The following is a 19,476-nucleotide window of genomic DNA, read 5'->3' as shown; positions in this document are numbered from 1 at the left end:
AATAATGAATGGGTGCTGCATTATATGTCTTTTTTTCTATCTGTTGTAATAATCATTGTTTTTTCTTTTACTCTATTGTTATGTTGGATTACATGAATTTGTTTCGTAAATTCTAAAAATCCTTGTATTTTGGGTATAAACTCTCTTTGATTATGATATATAAATTTTGTCTTTGCATTTTGGGTTATTCAAATTTTGCTAATATGATCTGCCAGTTTTACACTTGGACATAGGTGCAAAAATCCTAAATAAAATATTAGCAATCTGAATGTCCAGGTAAGGGGAAAATTTTAGTTTTATGCGGCTAGAATAATCTTGACATCAAAACTAGACAATCCCTTGAGCACTGTTGGTAGGAATGTTAAATGGAGCAGTCACTATAGAAAACAGTAGAGCAACTCTTCAAAAAAGTTAAACATAAATTTATCATATGATCTGACAATTCCACTTCTGGGTATATACCCAAAAGAATTGAAAGCAGGGAGTCAGATATTTGTACGCTTATGTTCATAACAGCATTATTTTCAATAAGCCAAAGGTAGAAGCAACCCAATTGTCCATTGATGGATGAGTAGATAAACAAAATGTGGCATATACATGCAATGGAATATTATTCAGCCTTAAAAAGGAAGGGAATTCTGACAGATGCTACAACATGGATGAATCTTGAAGACATTATGCTAAGTGAAATAAACCAGTCACAAAAGGACAAATACTGTATGAGTCTATTTATATGTGGTACCTAGAGTAGTCAGATTGAGACAGAAAGTAGAATGGTGGTTGCCAGGGGCTGTGGAGAGGGGAGAATGGGGAATTACTGTTTAATGCATACAGAGTTTCAGTTTTGGGACATGGAAAGAGTTTGGTAGATGGATGGTGGTGATGGTAGCAAAACGACGTGAATGTACTTACTGACACATACCTGTGTACTTAAAAATGGTTAAATAGTAAATTTTATGTTATGTATATTTTACCACAGTTTAAAATAATTAGACAAGATAAAGCTAGCCCCACAAAAAAACTAAAGCTTTCTTTTATTTTCTACTATCGAAAATAGTTTTTTTAAAATAAAATTGGAATTATCGTTTACTTGAATTTTTGGTGAAGGTTGCCTGTAAAATCATCTAGATCTGCTGATCTTTTTCATAATTACTTGGATGTATAAATGCTTGTCTACTTCATCATACTAAATTATATTTCTAAGAAATTGTCTATTTTGTCTGTTTTCAAGTATTGTATAAAGTGATTTATAGTATTTATATACTCAAATAACAAAGAGAATTCCTACTATATGTGGGATGAGTTCTATTTATTCATATCCATCCATGCCTTGCACAATGTGGTCAGAAGTTTATCTTGAGGAACCAAGATGGCAGACTAAAATGACGTGTTCTCCCTCTTGTGAGAACACCAGCATCACAGCTAGGTGCTGGACAGTCATTGACAGGAAGACACTGGAACTCACCAGAAAAGATACCCCACATCCAAAGACAAGGAGAAGCCACAATAAGACGGTAGGAGGGGCGCAATCACAGTAAAATCAAATCCTGTAACTGCTGGGTGGGTGACTCACAGACTGCAGAACACTTATACCACAGAAGTCCACCCACTGGAGTGAAGGTTCTGAGCCCCACGTCAGGCTTCCCAACCTGGGGGTCTGGCAACAGGAGGAGGAATTCCTAGAGAATCAGACTTTGAAGCCTAGTAGGATTTGATTGCAGGACTTCGACAGGACTGGGGGAAACAGAAAATCCACTCTTGGAGGGCACATACAAAGTAGTGTGCGCATCGGGACCCAGGGGAAGGAGCAGTGACCCCAGGGGAGACTGAACCAGACCTACCTGCTAGTGTTGGAGGGTCGCCTGCAGAGGTGGGGGGTGGCTGTGGCTCACCGTGGGGACAAGGACACTGGCAGCAGAAGTTCTGGGAAGTACTCCTTGGCGTGAGCCCTCCCAGCGTCTGTCATTAGCCCCACTAAAGAGTCCAGGTAGGCTCCAGTGTTGGGTTGCCTCAGGCCAAACAACCAACAGGGAGGGAAGCCATCCCCACCCATCAGCAGTCAAGCGGATTAAAGTTTTACTGAGCTCTGCCCACCAGAGCAAACCTCAGCTCTATGTACCACCAGTCCCTCCCATCAGGAAACTTACACAAGCCTCTCTCTTAGATAACCTCATCCACCAGAGGGCAGACAGCAGAAGCAAGAAGAAATACAATCCTGCAGTCTGTGGAACAAAAACCACATTCACAGAAAGATAGACAAGATGAAAAGGCAGAGGGCTATGTACCAGATGAAGGAACAAGATAAAACCCCACAAAAACAACTAAATGAAGTGGAGATAGGCAACCTTCCAGAAAAAGAATTCAGAATAATGATAGTGAAGATGATCCAGGACCTCGGAAAAAGAATGGAGGCAAAGATCGAGAAGATGCAAGGAATGTTTAACAAAGACCTAGAAGAATTAAAGAACAAACAAACAGAGATGACCAATACAATAACTGAAATGAAAACTACACTAGAAGGAATCAATAGCAGAATAACTGAGGCAGAAGAACAGATAAGTAACCTGGAAGACAGAATGGTGGAATTCACTGCTGCGGAACAGACTAAAGAAAAAAGAATGAAAAGAAATGAAGACAGCCTAAGAGACCTCTGGGACAACATTAAATGCAACAACATTCGCACTATAGGGGTCCCAGAAGGAGAAGAGAGAGAGAAAGGACCAGAGAAAATATCTGAAGAGATTATAGTCGAAAACTTCCCTAACATGGGAAAGGAAATAGCCACCCAAGTCCAGGGAGCGCAGCGAGTCCCATACAGGATAAACCCAAGGAGAAACACACTGAGACACACAGTAATCAAATTGGCAAAAAGTAAAGGCAAAGAAAAATTATTGAAAGCAGCAAGGGAAAAATGACAAATAACATACAAGGGAACTCCCATAAGGTTAACAGCTGATTCTCAGCAGAAACTCTACAAGCCAGAAGGGAGTGGCATGATATACTTAAGGTGATGAAAGGGAAGAACCTACAACCAAGATTACTCTACCCGGCAAGGGTCTCATTCAGATTCGATGGAGAATTCAAAAGCATTACAGACAAGCAAAAGCTAAGAGAATTCAGCACCACCAAACCAGCTCTACAACAAATGCTAAAGGAACTTCTCTAAGTGGGAAACACAAGAGAAGAAAAGGACCTACAAAAACAAACCAAAAATAATTAAGAAAATGGTCATAGGAACATACATATCGATAATTACCTTAAACGTGAATGGATTAAATGCTCCAACCAAAAGACACAGGCTTTCTGACTGGATACAAAAACAAGACCCATCTGTATGCTGTCTACAAGAGACCCACTTCACACCTAGGGACACATACAGACTGAAAGTGAGGGGATGGAAAAAGATATTCCATGCAAATGGAAATCAAAAGAAAGCTGGAGTAGCAATACTCATATCAGATAAAATAGACTTTAAAGAATGTTACAAGAGACAAGGAAGGACACTACATAATGATCAAGGGATCAATCCAAGAAGAAGATATAACAATTATAAATATATATGCACCCAACATAGGAGGACCTCAATACGTAAGGCAACTGCTAGCAGCTCTAAAAGAGGAAATCGACAGTAACACAGTAATAGTGGGGGACTTGGGGCTTCCCTGGTGGCGCAGTGGTTGAGAATCTGCCTGCCAATGCAGGGGACACGGGTTCGAGCCCTGGTCTGGGAAGATCCCACATGCCGCGGAGCAAGTAGGCCCGTGAGCCACAACTACTGAGCCTGCGCATCTGGAGCCTGTGCTCCGCAACAAGAGAGGCCGCGATAGTGAGAGGCCCGCGCACCGCGATGAAGAGTGGCCCCCACTTGCAGCAACTAGAGAGAGCCCTCGCACAGAAATGAAGACCCAACATAGTAATCAATCAATAAATAAATAAATAAAGAGTGGATCTGTGTATTTGTATAACTGAGTCACTTTGCTGTACACCTGAAACTAGCACAACATTGTAAATCAACTATAATCCAATAAAAATTTAAAAAAAAAATAGTGGGGGACTTTAAGACCTCACTTACACCAGCGGACAGATCATCCAAAATGAAAATAAATAAGGAAACAGAAGCTTTAAATGACACAATAGACCAGATAGATTTAATTGATATTTATAGGACATTCCATCCAAAAACAGCAGGTTACTCGTTCTTCTCAAGTGCGCATGGAACATTCTCCAGGATAGATCACATGTTGGGTCACAAATCAAGCCTCAGTAAATTTAAGAAAATTGAAATCATATCAAGCATCTTTTCTGACCACAACGCTATGAGATTAGAAATGAATTACAGGGAAAAAAATGTAAAAAACACAAGGACATGGAGGCTAAACAATATGTTACTGAATAACCAAGAGATCACTGAGGAAATCAAATAGGAAATGAAAAAATACCTAGGGACAAATGACAATGAAAACATGACAGTCCAAAACCTATGGGATGCAGCAAAAGCAGTTCTAAGAGGGAAGTGTACAGCTATACAAGCCTACCTCAGGAAACAAGAAAAGTCTCAAACAATCTAACCTTACACCTAAAGGAACTAGAGAAAGAAGAACAAACAAAACCCAAAGTTAGCAGAAGGAAAGAAATCATAAAGATCAGAGCAGAAATAAATGAAATAGAAACAAAGAAAACAATAGCAAAGATCAATAAAACTAAAAGCTGGTTCTTTGAGACGATAAACAAAGTTAATAAACCATTAGCCGGACGCCTCAAGAACAAGAGGGAGAGGACTTAAATCAATAAAATTAGAGATGAAAAAGGAGAAGTTACAACAGACACGGCAGAAATACAGAGCGTCCTAAGAGACTACTACAAGCAATTCTATGCCAGTAAAATGGACAACCTGGAAGAAATGGACAAATTCTTAGAAAGGTATAACCTTCCAAGCCTGAACCAGGAAGAAATAGAAAATAGGAACAGACCAATCACAAGTAATGAAATTGAAACTGTGATTAAAAATCTTCCAACAAACAAAAGTCCAGGACCAGATGGCTTCACAGGTGAATTCTATCAAACACTTAGAGAAGAGCTAACACCCATCCTTCTCAAACTCTTCCAAAAAATTGCAGAGGAAGGAACACTCCCAAACTCATTCTATGAGTCCACCATCACCCTGATACCAAAACCAGACAAAGATACTACAAAAAAAGAAAATTACAGACCAATATCACTGATGAATATAGATGCAAAAATCCCCAACAAAATACTAGCTATCAGAATCCAACAGCACATTAAAAGGATCATACACCACAATCAAGTGGGATTTATCCCAGGGATGCAAGGATTCTTCAATATACGCAAATCAATCAATGTGATACACCATATTAACAAATTGAAGAATAAAAACCATATGATCATCTCAATCGATGCAGAAAAAGCTTTTGACAAAATTCAACACCCATTTATGATAAAAACTCTCCAGAAAGTGGGCATAGAGGGAACCTACCTCAACATAATGAAGGCCTTATATGACAAACCCACAGCAAACATTATTCTCAGTTGTGAAAAACTGAAAGCATTTCCTGTAAGATCAGGAACAAGACAAGGATGTCCACTCTCACCGCTATTATTCAACATAGTTTTGGAAGTCCTAGCCATGGCAATCAGAGAAGAAAAAGAAATAAAAGGAATACAAATTGGAAAAGAAGAAGTAAAACTGTCACTTTTTGCAGATGACATGATACTATACATAGAGAATCCTAAAGATGCCACCAGAAAACTATTAGAGCTAATCAATGAATTTGGTAAAGTTGCAGGCTACAAAATTAATGCACAGAAATCTCTTGCATTCCTATACACTAATGATGAAAAATCTGAAAGAGAAATTAAGGAAACACTCCTATTTACCATTGCAACAAAAAGAATAAAATACCTAGGGATAAACCTACCTAAGGAGACAAAAGACCTGTGTGCAGAAAACTATAAGGCACTGATGAAAGAAATTAAAGATGATACCAACAGATGGAGAGATATACCATGTTCTTGGATTGGAGGAATCAATATTGTGAAAGTGACTATACTACCCAAAGCAATCTACAGATTCAATGCAATCCCTATCAAATTACCAATGGCATTTTTTACCGAACTAGAACAAAAAATCTTAAAATTTGTATGGAGACACAAAAGACCCCGAATAGCCAAAGCAGTCTTGAGGGAAAAAAACAGAGCTGGAGGAATCAGACTCCCTGACTTCAGACTATACTACAAAGCTGCAGTAATCAAGACAATATGGTACTGGCACAAAAACAGAAACATAGAGCAATGGAACAAGATAGAAAGCCCAGAGATAAACCTACGCACCTATGGTCAACTAATCTGTGACAGAGGAGACAAGGGTATACAATGGAGAAAAGACAGTCTCTTCAATAAGTGGTGCTGGGAAAACTGGACAGCTACATGTAAAAGCATGAAATTAGAACACTCCCTAACACCATACACAAAAATAAACTCAAAATGGATTCGAGACCTAAATGTAAGACCAGACACTCTAAAACTCTTAGAGGAAAACATAGGAAGAACACTCTTTGACATAGATCACAGCAAGATCTTTTTTGATCCACCTCCTAGAGTAATGGAAATAAAAACAAAGATAAACAAATGGGACCTAATGAAACTTCAAAGCTTTTGCACAGCAAAGGAAATCATAAACAATACGAAAAGACAACCCTCAGAGTGGGAGAAAATATTTGCAAACGAATCAACGGACAAAGGATTAATCTCCAAAATATTTAAACAGCTCATGCAGCTCAATATTAAAGAAGCAAACAACCCAGTCCAACAATGGGCAGAAGAGCTAAGTAGACATTTCTCCAAAGAAGACATACAGATGGCCAAGAAGCACATGAAAAGCTGCTCAACATCACTAATTATTAGAGAAATGCAAATCAAAACTACAATGAGGTATCACCTCACACCAGTTAGAGTGGGCATCATCAGAAAATCTACAAACAAGAAATGCTGGAGAGGGTGTGGTGAAAAGGGAACCCTCTTGCACTGTTGGTGGGAATGTAAATTGATACAGCCACTATGGAGAACAGTATGGAGGTTTCTTAAAAAACTGAAAATAGAATTACCATATGATCCAGCAGTCCCACTGCAGGGCATATACCCAGAGAAAACCATAATTCAAAAAGACACATGCACCCCAATGTTCATTGCAGCACTATTTAGAATAGCCGGGTCATGGAAGCAACCTAAATGCACATTGACAGACGAATGGATAAAGAAGATGTGGTACATATATACAATGGAATATTACTCAGCCATAAAAAGTAATGAAATTGAGTCATTTGTAGAGATGTGGGTGGATCTAGAGACTGTCATAAAGTCAGAAAGAGAAAAACAAATATCGTATATTAACGCAGGTATGTGGAACCTAGAGAAATGGTACAGATGAACCCATTTGCAGGGCAGAGGTTGAGCCACAGATGTAGAGAACAAATGTATGGACACCAAGGGGGGAAGGCCACCGGGGGGTGGGGATGGTGGTGTGATGAATTGGACAATTGGGATTGACATGTATACACTGATGTGTATAAAATTGATGACTAATAAACTGCTGTATAAAAATAAAATAAAATAAAATTCAAAAATTCAAAAAAAAAGTTTGTCTTTCAGAGAAGTGGACTTTGAGATTTTCTTTTTTTTCTTTCATTCAACAAATATTTATTTTGTACCTCTGAACCTCGGCACTGCTCTAGGGTGTGAAGTTTCCTCAGTGAACAAAATAGGTAAAAATCCCTGATGTCAAGTATTTTACATTCCAGTGGGACTTATGTACTTACTCTCCTTTTTAATTTATCTCATGAATTTCTGCTCTTGGCAGTATTATTTTCTTTCGTCTACTTGTTTTGGATACGTTGCTTTTCTTTTTCTAGCTTGATCAGCTAAATACTTATTCATTTTTCTTTATAGTATATGCCTTTAGGTTATAAATTTCTCTTTAACAATCACTTTTGATAAGGAATATTTTTATTTTAATTTGGTTTAAATTGAGAAAATTTTTTTCACTGTTATGTGGGATATTTCTTTACCACTTTTGATGTATCCATCCATGTGAATGGGAAACTCAGTTACTAATACTCCTAGTCCTTCCCTACTCTTCTACTCATTTGGTCTTAGGAGAGATGAAGTACCTTATCTGTGTGGTACATTTGGGAAGAATAAATTAGGGCATGCTTGGCTCAGCTTCATCTTTCTCTTGAGGTGAACCTGCCTTCAGCTCCTCCAGGACTGGTTCTGCAGTTCTAGGGGAGGGTGAGGGAAAGGCCTACTCCATTCCTGATTGTCTTTGTCTATATCTGGGTGGGTAAGGCAGTCTAATTCAGTGGTGAAGGAGAAGGTTCTATTTCTTTCTTCACCGAGTTAGGTGCTCCACCTGCTTCCATCTGCCAGTTCATGATCTTATTTTCAAGTTATTCAGAATTCAGGTGGTGAAGAGACATGGTAATTGTGGTTAAATTTTGTAAACATTCCCCACCATATGTGTGAAAAGAATTGTGGAGTCCAAAGTTTTATATATGTCCGTTAGTTTGAGCTTGGGTATTTGTCTTGTCCAGTCTTTTTTTCTTTCTTTCTTTCTTTCTTTCTTTTGTATTATTTTAAAGACAGTTTTATTGAGATATAATTCACATAATATAAAATTGACCCATTTAAATCATATAGTTCAGTGGTTTTTAGTATATTCACAGAACTGTTCAGTCATTGCAGTTGTCCATGGTTTTTTGCACTCCTCTGTTCTCTAAAGCAGTGCTATGCAATAGAACGATGTTGTGAGCCACATTTATTGTAATTTAAGATTTTCTGGTAGCCAAATTAAAAAAGGTAAAAGGAACTATTTTGGTGAGATTAACTTAAATACTGTATTTATTTAACTTAATCTAAAATGTATTTCAACATTCAGTTAATATAAATAATTAAAAAATATGTTTTACATTCTGTTTGTACTAATCTTTGCAAACTGGTGTGTATTTTATACTTTTACAGCAAATCTCAATTGAGACCAGCCGCATTTCAAGTGCTCAGTAGCTACATGTATATAATGGCTACCATATTGGGCATCATAGGTCTGTGGTCTTTACTTTTTTTTTTTTTGGTCTGCTTGATCTAGAAATTACTGAGCTTGTGAATTTGTGTATTTCTCCATAATTTTGTCAATTTTTAGGTGAAGTGTCCATTTTATCATTGTGATAACTATTTCCTAATGATGATTTTTGTCTTATATCCTGTTTTACTTTATATGCCAACTTTTACTTAGTATTGTCATGATATAATTTTAGCTATCCCTGTATTTTTTACCTTTACTTTTGTCTTAATGTGTCATTAAGTTTTAATCTTGTGTCTTGTGAATGGTTGGAATTTTTTCTTTATCCAATATGATATACTCTTTTAAAAAAAAACTGGTGAATTTACCCCATTTGCATTTTTGTGATTTGGACTAATTTCTATTGTTTACTTTTTATTCTGTTTTTTTTTTCTACTATACAGATTTGGATTACTCAACTTTTTTCCTCTTTCTCTCTCCCTTTCTCCCTTTTTCCTACTAGTTTGAAAGCTTATATTGTTTTTTTCTAGTGGTTACTATTAAAATTTTAAAACAAACATCTACTGATTAATACATTAATAAACTGCACATTTAGATTGTACAGTTTGGTAAGTTTTGACATACATATGTATACCTGAGAAACCACCAGCGCAATTAAGATAATAAAATATCAGATCAGCTTGAAAAGTTTCCTCATACTCTGTGATAATCACTCCCTTTCACCTCTTCCAAATTTTTCCTTCATGTCTCCCCCCACACCATTCCTGGGCAACCACAGGTCTGGTTTTGGTCACTGTAGATTAGTGTGCATTTTCTACCACTTTATATACAGGGAATCATAAATTACATACTCTTTTGTGTCTGCCTTCTTTCTCTCAGAATAATTATTTTGAGATTCATATATGTTATTGAATATATTGATATTCATTACTTTTTATTGCCAAGTTGTATTCCATTGTATGACTATACCACAGTTTTGTTTATCCACGTACCTGCTGATGAACATTTGGGTTGTGTCTCGTTTTTGGCTATTACAAATAAAGTTGACATAGACTTTTTTGTACATTTGTATACAAGTTGTTATATGGATATACACTTTCATTTCTATTGGCTAAATATAAGTAAGAGTGGGATGATTAGGTCATTTGGTAAATATGTGTTTAAATTTATAAGAAACCACCAAACTATTTTCCAAAGTGGTTGTACCATTTTACAATCCTTTCAGTAGTGTATCAGAGCGCCAGTTCTACTTCCCTGCCAACACTTGGTATAGTCAGTCTTTTTCATTTTAATCATTTTAATAGGTATATAGTGGTATTTGTGATTTGAATTTTCATTTTTCTCTTGACTAATTATGTTGAACATCTCTTCAGGTGCTTATTTGCCACCTGTATATCTTCAGTAGCAAAGTGTATATTCAGATATTCTGCCCATTTTTTTCTCTTGGGTTGCTTGTTTTCTTATTATTGAATTTTGAATTCTTTATGTATTCTGGATAGAAATCCCTTATGAGATGTGCAATTTGCAGATATTTTCTGCCAGTCTGTGAACTGTCTTTTATCTTTAAACAGTATCTTTTGGGGACAGAAGTCCTTAACATTGATGTAGTCAAATTTGTCAAAATTTTCTTTTACGGACTTTGTTTTTGGCATTTGGTTCTGGTCCCATGGACTTCTTTTTTATTCTTGCAAGCATAGCAATTTATATTTTAAAATATTTTGTATATTTTATCTGATATTTCTGAATATTTATAGTATAGGTGTTCTGTATTAGTTCTGTCCATTTTGCTGCTAGAACCACTGAAAGTGCAGTTTAATGCATGTTATGTTTGAAAATTTTATTAGTTTGTAACTTACAGAAATTCCAACCCCCCCCCCATTTTTGATCCAGTGGAGTCTTTGTAACCTGGAATCTACCATTTATATTTTTGCAAACAAACAGTTACATGTTATTTATAATGTTTTTGTCAGAGTAAATTAAAGATAATTTAGGTCATTGAATAAAAATTCAAAGGATAATTTATGGGCTAACTAATCACTAATGATAACTAATCATGGATATTTTAATTAATAGTCTCATGACTAGGGTTTAAATAAATTGAATTGATTTGTAGCAGCTATCTAGAAACATAAAAGACATTTGTTATTTTAATGGTCATTTTCTATTTGCATGTTTAATATCTGACTCCCTTTTTTCTCTTTTATTTTTAGATCACAAAATTTGTCCAGGATAGACATAGAGCTAGAAGAAACAGACTTCGTAAAGATCAACTTAAGAAACTCCCTATACATAAATTCAAAAAAGGTAAGTGAATATTTTTATTTTCTAAATAAAAACCCTTAGTTTATTTAATAATACATGGTGATTATACTCTAATGCAATCTTCTGAGTCCTTGCCATACCCTATGCCTAACACTCAGTTGGTAATGAATGAGTGAATGTGGAAGATGGTCTTTTGCTGTGGTTTTCCTGGTGAAGGCAAGAAGGGGATACATGGTCTTCAGAGAATTTAAAAACAATAATGAAACTGACCAAAATGCTTTTTATTATCCCCATGTGCCAGAAGTTCTAAACATCAGTAGGTAAAATACTTCCCTCCACCTGGGTGGTCTGCTCCCACTGGTCTGCCTCCCACTCTCTCTCCCACCCTACACCACCACTGTATTAACATTGCAGTAACTAAACACATAGTTTATAGTGTTGTGTTAACTAAACACAGTAGATAGCTATTATGTGTCAATATATTGTAAATGTATCATCTCATTTAATTTTCATATTTCTATGAAATGGGTACTGTAATGGGCATTATAGATGAGGAAATAGAGGGTCAGAAAGGCAAAAAATTTAATGTCTCACAGCCAGCACTAAGAGAGCTGGGGAGGGGCGTGGGTCTAATACTCTAGCCAATGTAGTTTCTCCTGCTTACGCTTGGTGAGCTTTTAGTGTAGGTCCATGCTTATTAAATCTTTTTGGCCAGTAGTCCCCAGAATTTTCAATTTCTGTACCAGTAAAAATGTTCTGTTTTTTAATTCAGCAAAGAAAATGCATAGAGAGTGGAAAGGAGAAATAGAGAAGGCATTAAAACTTAATTCTGTCAACTATACTTCAATAAAAAAAAATTAGTTCTGCAAATTTTTTATTTTTCCAGGTAACAAAATGTTTAAAAAACCTACCATTTATAATAACCATAGTTTATGAAAAATATAAAATGTAACAACAAATAAATAGGAAAATCACATGTTAAAAAGTAAATAATGACATTCATAAAAATGCAGTGTGCTATCATCATACAGTGTGGATTAAGTAAAAGTTATTCATAAACCAATTTGAGGGTTGGCTTTAGGAATCACTTTTTTAGACTCCATTTTGTGTGTTTATTTTTGTGTTTCCTAAAACCAGGGGGGAAAAAAGAGTAAAAAAAATGATGTTGATATTGTCCTAGGCTAAAAATGGGCATGCATAGTTGGCTTTTCTTCTGAGTAAGATAAGTAGCCATTGTAGGATTTTGAGCAGAGAAAAGATCTAAATTAAAAGTTGAGTGGGCCTTTCTTGCTGCTATGTTAAGAATAAGATGCAGAGGGTCGGGGTGTAAGCAGAGACCAGATGGGGGCCGTCACAGTAATCCAAGTGAAAGACTCATGTGGCTTGGACTGGAGTGGCAACAGTAGAGGGGGTGAAGAAATCTTAGATTCTAGATACATTTGTAAGGTGGAATGTACTGGATTTATTGATGGACTAGTTATGGGGAGGGGAAACAAGGATGACTCCAGATTTTTTGGTCTCAGTGACTGGAAGGATGGCATTGCCTTAAATAGAAATAAAGATGGTGGAGCAGGTTTGGGGAGGAAATTTGGGAAATCAGTGTTGGACATGTGGAATTTCACATGTTCACTAGACATTTAAATGAGTCTGGAGTTTAAGAGAGGGGTCTGAACTGGAAGTATTGATATAAAAAGATATATTTAAATCATAAGACTGGATGAGATTACCAAGAGAATGAGTATGGATGGACAGAATACTAAAGACATATTGGGGCATCCCAACATTGAGTAAGGAAGAAGAGGAATCAGCAGTGGAGACTGAGAAGGGGTGACTGAGTTATACAGAGGAAAATCAGAAGGAGTGGTTTACCAGAAACCAAGTGATGCAAATCTCTAAGGAGCAAGGAGCGATAGATAACCTGTGTCAAATGTTCCTGATAGATAAGTAAGATGAGAACTAATTGACCATTAGAAGTTATTATCGTGATGTACAGTTTTGACAGAGTGGTCTGTCCATAAACCTGATTGTGGTGGGTTTGAGAATGGAAGGAGAGGAACAGTAACTATAGACAACTTTTTCAAGAAACTTAACTACAAAGGGGAGCAAAGAAATAGTGTAGTAGCTGGTAGGGGAAGTTTCGTTAAGAAATAATAGCGTATTGCTGAAGGAAATTGATGACGTAGGTGATAGATGGGAGAATTGCTATAATAATGTCTTTGTGAAGGCAAGAAGGCATGGGATCTGGTGTACAAATAGGTGGATTGACCTTAGATAGGAGCATGGAGAGTTGAGCTTAGGGAAAGTAGAATATGTGGGTGCAAAATTCTGGTAGTGTTTATGGTGGTCAGGCTGTGGAAATATTCTTTACCTCCATTGTTGTCAGTGAAGTAGGAAACACAGTCATCAACTGAAAGATGAGGATGGGGGAGGAGATTTTGGAGGTTTAAGAACAGAAAGGTATAAAATGTTATTCTGGGAAAGTAGATGGGAAGATGGGCTAGGGAAATATAAAACATTGCCTGGGAGCCTGAACCTCCCTTTCAGGTTCATAGTTATGAACCAATCAACATAACTGTGTGTTTTTCTCTAGCCCTGTTCATCTGTATGGAGTGGTGTTTATCCTTACCATACCGTCACATCTTTTAAAAAATGTGAAGTATAACATGTATACAGAAAAGTATATCGGACATTTTTCTGGAACCATCCAGTTCAAGAAACAGAACATTACTAGCATTGCAGAAACTACTGTGGCCCCTTCTAGATTGTAATCCTTTCCTCCTCACTGGAAGTAATCACTATGCTGGCTTATGACAGTCATTTCATTACCTTTATCTTAAGTTTTGTCACCTATGTATGGATTCCAAAACAATATGATTTAATTTTTCCTAGTTTTGAATTGTGTTTTTGGTCTTACCTCTTTTATTAACAATTTTTTTGGTGAAATTAACCCACTTTATTACATGTATATGTAGTTCATTCACTTTTATTTCTTTGTATAAATATATTATTTATCCATTTTACTATTAATAGACATTTGGGTTTTTTATTTATTTTTTATTGAAGTATAGTTGATATTCAGTGTTCTGTTTTGTTTCCCCAGTTTGGGGCCATTACAGACCATACTTTTAAGAACATTCTTGTACATATATCCTGGTGTGTATGAGCATGAATTTCTTTAGAGTATATACCTAGAAGTAGATTAGCTGGCTTAGGATATACATATCTTCAATTTTATTGGATAATACCAAGTTTTTTTCAAAGTGATGATGGTACCAGTTTATATTCCCCCTCAATAGTGTATAGGAGTTCCTGTTGTCCCACATACGTACCAATATTTTGTACTGACAGCCCTTTAAATTTTAGCCAATCCAATGGGTTTATAAAGATAGCTCCTAGTGGTTTTAATTTACATTTCCCTACTCGTCAGTGAGGTTAAGTGCCTGTTTATATTTTTATTTACTAGTTAGATTTTCACTTCTGTGAAGCACCTTTCATGTCGTTTTCTGTTGGGTTATCCTCCACTTCTTTTTTTTTTTAAATTAATTAATTTATTTATTTATTTATTTATTGCTGTGTTGGGTCTTCATTTCTGTGCGAGGGCTTTCTCTAGTTGCGGCAAGTGGGGGCCACTCTTCATCGCGGTGCGCGGGCCTCTCACTATCGCGGGCTCTCTTGTTGCGGAGCACAGACTCCAGACATGCAGGCTCAGCAATTGTGGCTCACGGGCCTAGTTGCTCCGCGGCATGTGGGATCTTCCCAGACCAGGGCTCGAACCCGTGTCCCCTGCATTGGCAGGCAGATTCTCAACCACTGCGCCACCAGGGAAGCCCTCCACTGCTTTTTACATGTAGGAGGAATTCTTCAGATGTTCTCACAACCCCACCCTGGAGTTGTGGTGTGTGGTGAATCGGTTCTTCACTGATTTTTTGTGTCTTAACTGTCTTCTGGTTTGTCGCTTATGTTTTCACAGGACTAAAGTTCTTTTTTAATTAATTAATTAATTTATTTATTTATTTATTTTTGGCTGCGTTGGGTCTTTGTTGCTGTGTGCAGGCTTTCTCTAGTTGCGGCGAGCGGGGGCTACTCTTTGTCCTGTGCGCGGGCTTCTCGTTGCGGTGGCTTCTCTTGTTGTGGAGCACGGGCTCTAGGTGTGCGGGCTTCAGTAGTTGTGGCACGTGGGCTCGCAGGCTCAGTAGTTACGGCACACAGACTTAGTTGCTCTGCAGCATGTGGGATATTCCTGGACCAGGGATCGAACCCGTGTCCCCTGCATTGGCAGGCAGATTCTTAACCACTGCACGAGCAGGGAAGTCCCCTAAAGTTCTTTTATGGTAGTGTTTTTGCATGTTTTAAAAGAACTTCTTCCATACTCTAAGGTCATATAGATATTATGTTATCTTCTGAAAGCTTTATAGTTTTGCCTTTCATGTTTGGGTATTTAGTCTACCTAAATTGATTATGTAAAATGGGGGCCCAATTTAAGTGATTTCCAATTCGATATTTTGTATAAGGATATCCAGTTGTCCCAGAGCTAAGTATGAAAAATACACTGTTCACAGTGTTGGTCACCTCTGACACAATCAAATGTCCGTGTGTGTGAGTTTGTTTCTGGACTTCTGTTGGTCTTACTGTTTGTCCTTATACCAATACCACACTATCTCAGTTACTATAGGTTTATGGTAAGTCTTGATATCTGATCGAGTTAGTCCTCCCACCTTGCTCTTCAACAACTTTTAGTTATTTTTGACACTTTGAATTTCCATGTAAATTTAAAATCAGCTTGTCAAGGCCACCCTACCTCTAAACATATACATACAACTATTGTATTTGTTGTAGTAAAATAGACATAACATAAAAGTTACTACTGTAACCATCTTTAAGTGTAAAGTTCAGTGACATTAACTGTATTCACATCGTTGTGCAGTCATCACCACCACCCATCTCCAGAACTTTTCCATCCTCCCAAACTGAAACTCTGCACCCAGTAAACAATAACTCTCCATTTTCCCCTCCCACCAGCCCATGGCAACTATCATTCTGCTTTCTATCTCTGTGAATTTGTCTTTTATAGGTACGTCATATAAGTAAAATAATAAGTGATTGGCTTATTTCACTTAGCATAGTGTCCTCAAGATTTATCCATGTTGTAGTATGCGTCAGAATTTCTTTCCTTAAGGCTGAGTAATATTCATAATATTCTGTGTATATACCACATACTGTTTATCCATTCATATGTTGCTAGATACCTGGGTGCTATTGTGAATAATGGTGCTATAAACATAGAGGTACAAATGTCTGTCTGAGTCTCTGCTTTCGGTTCTTTTGGGTGTATATCTAGAAGTGGAATTGCTGGATTAAATGGTAATTCTCTGTTTAATTTTTTGAGGAACACCATACCATTTTCCATAGTGGCTGCATCATTTTACGTTCCCACCAGCACTGCACAAGAGTTCCAGTTTTTCTACATCCTTGCCAATGCTGTCATTTTCCGGGTTTTTTTTTTGATAATAGTCATCCCCTAATGGATGTGACATGGTATCTCATTGTGGTTTTGCTTTGAATCTCCCTAATGATTAGTGATGTTAAGCATGTTTTCATGTGCTTATTGGCCATTTGTCTATCTTTGTAGAAATGTCTGTTCAAGTCCTTGGTTGTATTCGTCTTTAACCTTTTGGGAAATAATTTCAAACTTAGAAAAACTTTGCTTCAAAGTTAAAAAGCTTTTGTTCTGAGAAAGAGTCTGTTAAGAGGACAAAAAAACTTTTCATGAATTGTCCAAAAACACCCATATACCCTTTACCCAGATTTACCTATTACTTACTATATTAGCTTCCATAGGGTTGCTGTAACAAAGTACCACAAACTAGGTGGCTTAAGACAATAGAAATTTATTTTCTCATAGTTCTAGAAGCTAGAATTCCAAACCCAAAGTGTTGGCAGGGTTGTTTTGTTCTTAATCTAGGGAAGGAGTCTTCCTTGCCTCTTCCTTGTTTCTGGTGGTTGCTGGCAATCCTTGGCTTTCCTTGACTTGTGGCAGCATAACTCCAATCTCTGCCTCCATCTTCACATGGCTTTTTTCCCTGTGTGTGTATGTGTGTTTAAATTTCCATTTCTTATAAGAACACCCAAATCCATTGTAACCTCATCTTAACTTGATTACATCTGGAAAGAACCTATATCCAAATAAGGTACATTCACAGGTTCCAAGTGGACATGAGTTTTTGGAGGCAACCTATTGCTTTATCATTTTTGCTCTCCTTCTTTACGTGTGTATGTATGTATATAAAATTTTTCATCTAAATAATTTGAGAGTAAGTTATATGCATCATGATCCTTTATGTCTAAATATTTTCATGTGTATTTCTTAAGAATAAGGAGATTCTTTTGTGGTACTGCATTTAAGTCACCAACTTCAAGAAATTTGTTGATGGACTATTTTAATCTAATTCATTCCTTTTTCTAGTTTTGTCATTTGTTCCAATAGGTTCCTTCCTTTATAATAATTTTTCTTCCAGTATAGTATCCAATCTAGTATCACTTATTGCATGTAGTTATCATATTTCTTTGGGTTTCTTTAATCTGGACTTGTTATTCAGCCTTTGTCTTTTGTGACATTGACATTTAGAATAACATAGTGCCCCTGCCTTTTGTTAAAAAACATTTTTGTTTTTTAATAGATTTTATTTTTAGAGCAGTTTTAGGTTTACAGAAATATTGAGCAGAAAGTATAGAGAGCTCTTATATGCCCCTCCCCTCTTAAAATACTCCTAATATTATCATCTTTCATTTGCGTGGTACATTTGTTACAAATGATGAATAAATATTGAAATATTATTAACTAAAGTACATAGTTTGTGTGAGAGTTCACTCTTTGCATTGTACAATTCTGTGCATTTTGACAAATGTGTAATGTCATGTATCTACCATATCATATAGAATAGTTTCACTGCTCTAAAAATCCCCTGTGCTCCATCTAGTCATCCCTTTCTCTTTCCTTCCCACAAACCACTGGCAACTGCTGATCTTTTACTGTCTCTATAGTTTTACCTGTTGCAGACTGTCATATAGTTGGAATAGCAAATATGCATTTAAGGTTCCTCCATGACTTTTTGTAGCTTGATAGGTTATTTCTTTTTGTTGCTGAATAATACTCCATTGTATGTCTGTACCAAAGTATGTTTATCCATATTGTCTATTGAAGAACATCTTAGTTGGTTCCAAGTTTTGGCTGTTAAGAATCAAGCTGCAATAAACTTTTGTGTGCATGTTTTTGTGTGGACATCAGTTTTCAACACATTTGGGTCAACAACAAGGAGCATGATAGCTGGATCATGAGGTAAGACACTGTGTGGCTTTGTAAGAAAACGCTCAACTGTCTTCCGAAGCAGCTGTACCATTTTGCTTTCCCACCAGAAATAACAGAGTTCTGTTGCTGCACACCCTCTCCAGCGTATGGTGTGGTCAGTGTTTTGTATTGTAGCCATTCTAGTAGGTGTGTAGTGGTATCTCATACATATGATGTTGTGCAGCTTTTTATATGCTTATTTGCATTTGCCATCTGTATATCTTCTTTGATGAGATCTTTTACTCATGTTTTAATTGGGTTGTACACTTGACTGAATGTTTGTATTCTTCCAAGATTCATATGTTAGAGCCATAATCCCCAATGTGATGATATTTGGAGGTAGGGCCTTTGGGAAGTGATTAGGTCATGAGGATGAGGCCCTCATGCATGGGATTAAGTGCCTTCATACTTGAAGAAACACAAGAGAGATGATCTCTCTCTCATGTGAGGATACAGCAAGAAGGCAGACATCTGCAAATCAGGAAGAGAGCAATCACCAGGAACCAAATTGGCCAACCCCTTAGTCTTGGACTTCCTAGCCTTCAGAACTGTGGGGAGTAAATGTTTGTTGTTTGAACCACCCAGTCTATAGTGTCTGTTATGGCAGCCCAAGTGGACTAAGACAGGTTGTTTTCTTATTTGGGTTTTAAGAATTCTTTGTGTATTTTGGATACCAAGCCTTTATCCGATATGTATTTTGCAAACATTTTTTCCCAGTGTGTGGCTTGTCTTTTCATTCTCTAACAATGTCTTTCTCAAAGAAGAAGTTTTTAGTTTT

General features: G+C 36.8%; 1 protein-coding gene across 6 annotated transcripts in view; it reads left to right on the top strand.

Annotated features, from left to right (window-relative positions):
- RNF13 (ring finger protein 13) overlaps nucleotides 1-19,476 on the top strand; it is a 147,612-nt gene that overhangs the window by 100,491 nt on the left and 27,645 nt on the right. For all 6 annotated transcript variants that reach the window (XM_082394427.1, XM_082394425.1, XM_082394428.1 and 3 more), the window contains one exon: nucleotides 11,302-11,395. In XM_082394427.1, the coding sequence (XP_082250553.1) occupies nucleotides 11,302-11,395 (94 nt within the window). The remainder of the gene's footprint in view (nucleotides 1-11,301; nucleotides 11,396-19,476) is intronic.

The sequence above is a fragment of the Balaenoptera borealis genome (assembly GCF_965194805.1).
Source record: "Balaenoptera borealis genome assembly, chromosome: 5".
In the NCBI taxonomy this organism is placed as follows: domain Eukaryota; kingdom Metazoa; phylum Chordata; class Mammalia; order Artiodactyla; family Balaenopteridae; genus Balaenoptera; species Balaenoptera borealis.
The sequence above is the reverse complement of the archived record's forward strand: the minus strand, read 5'-3'. Positions and strand labels throughout refer to the sequence as shown.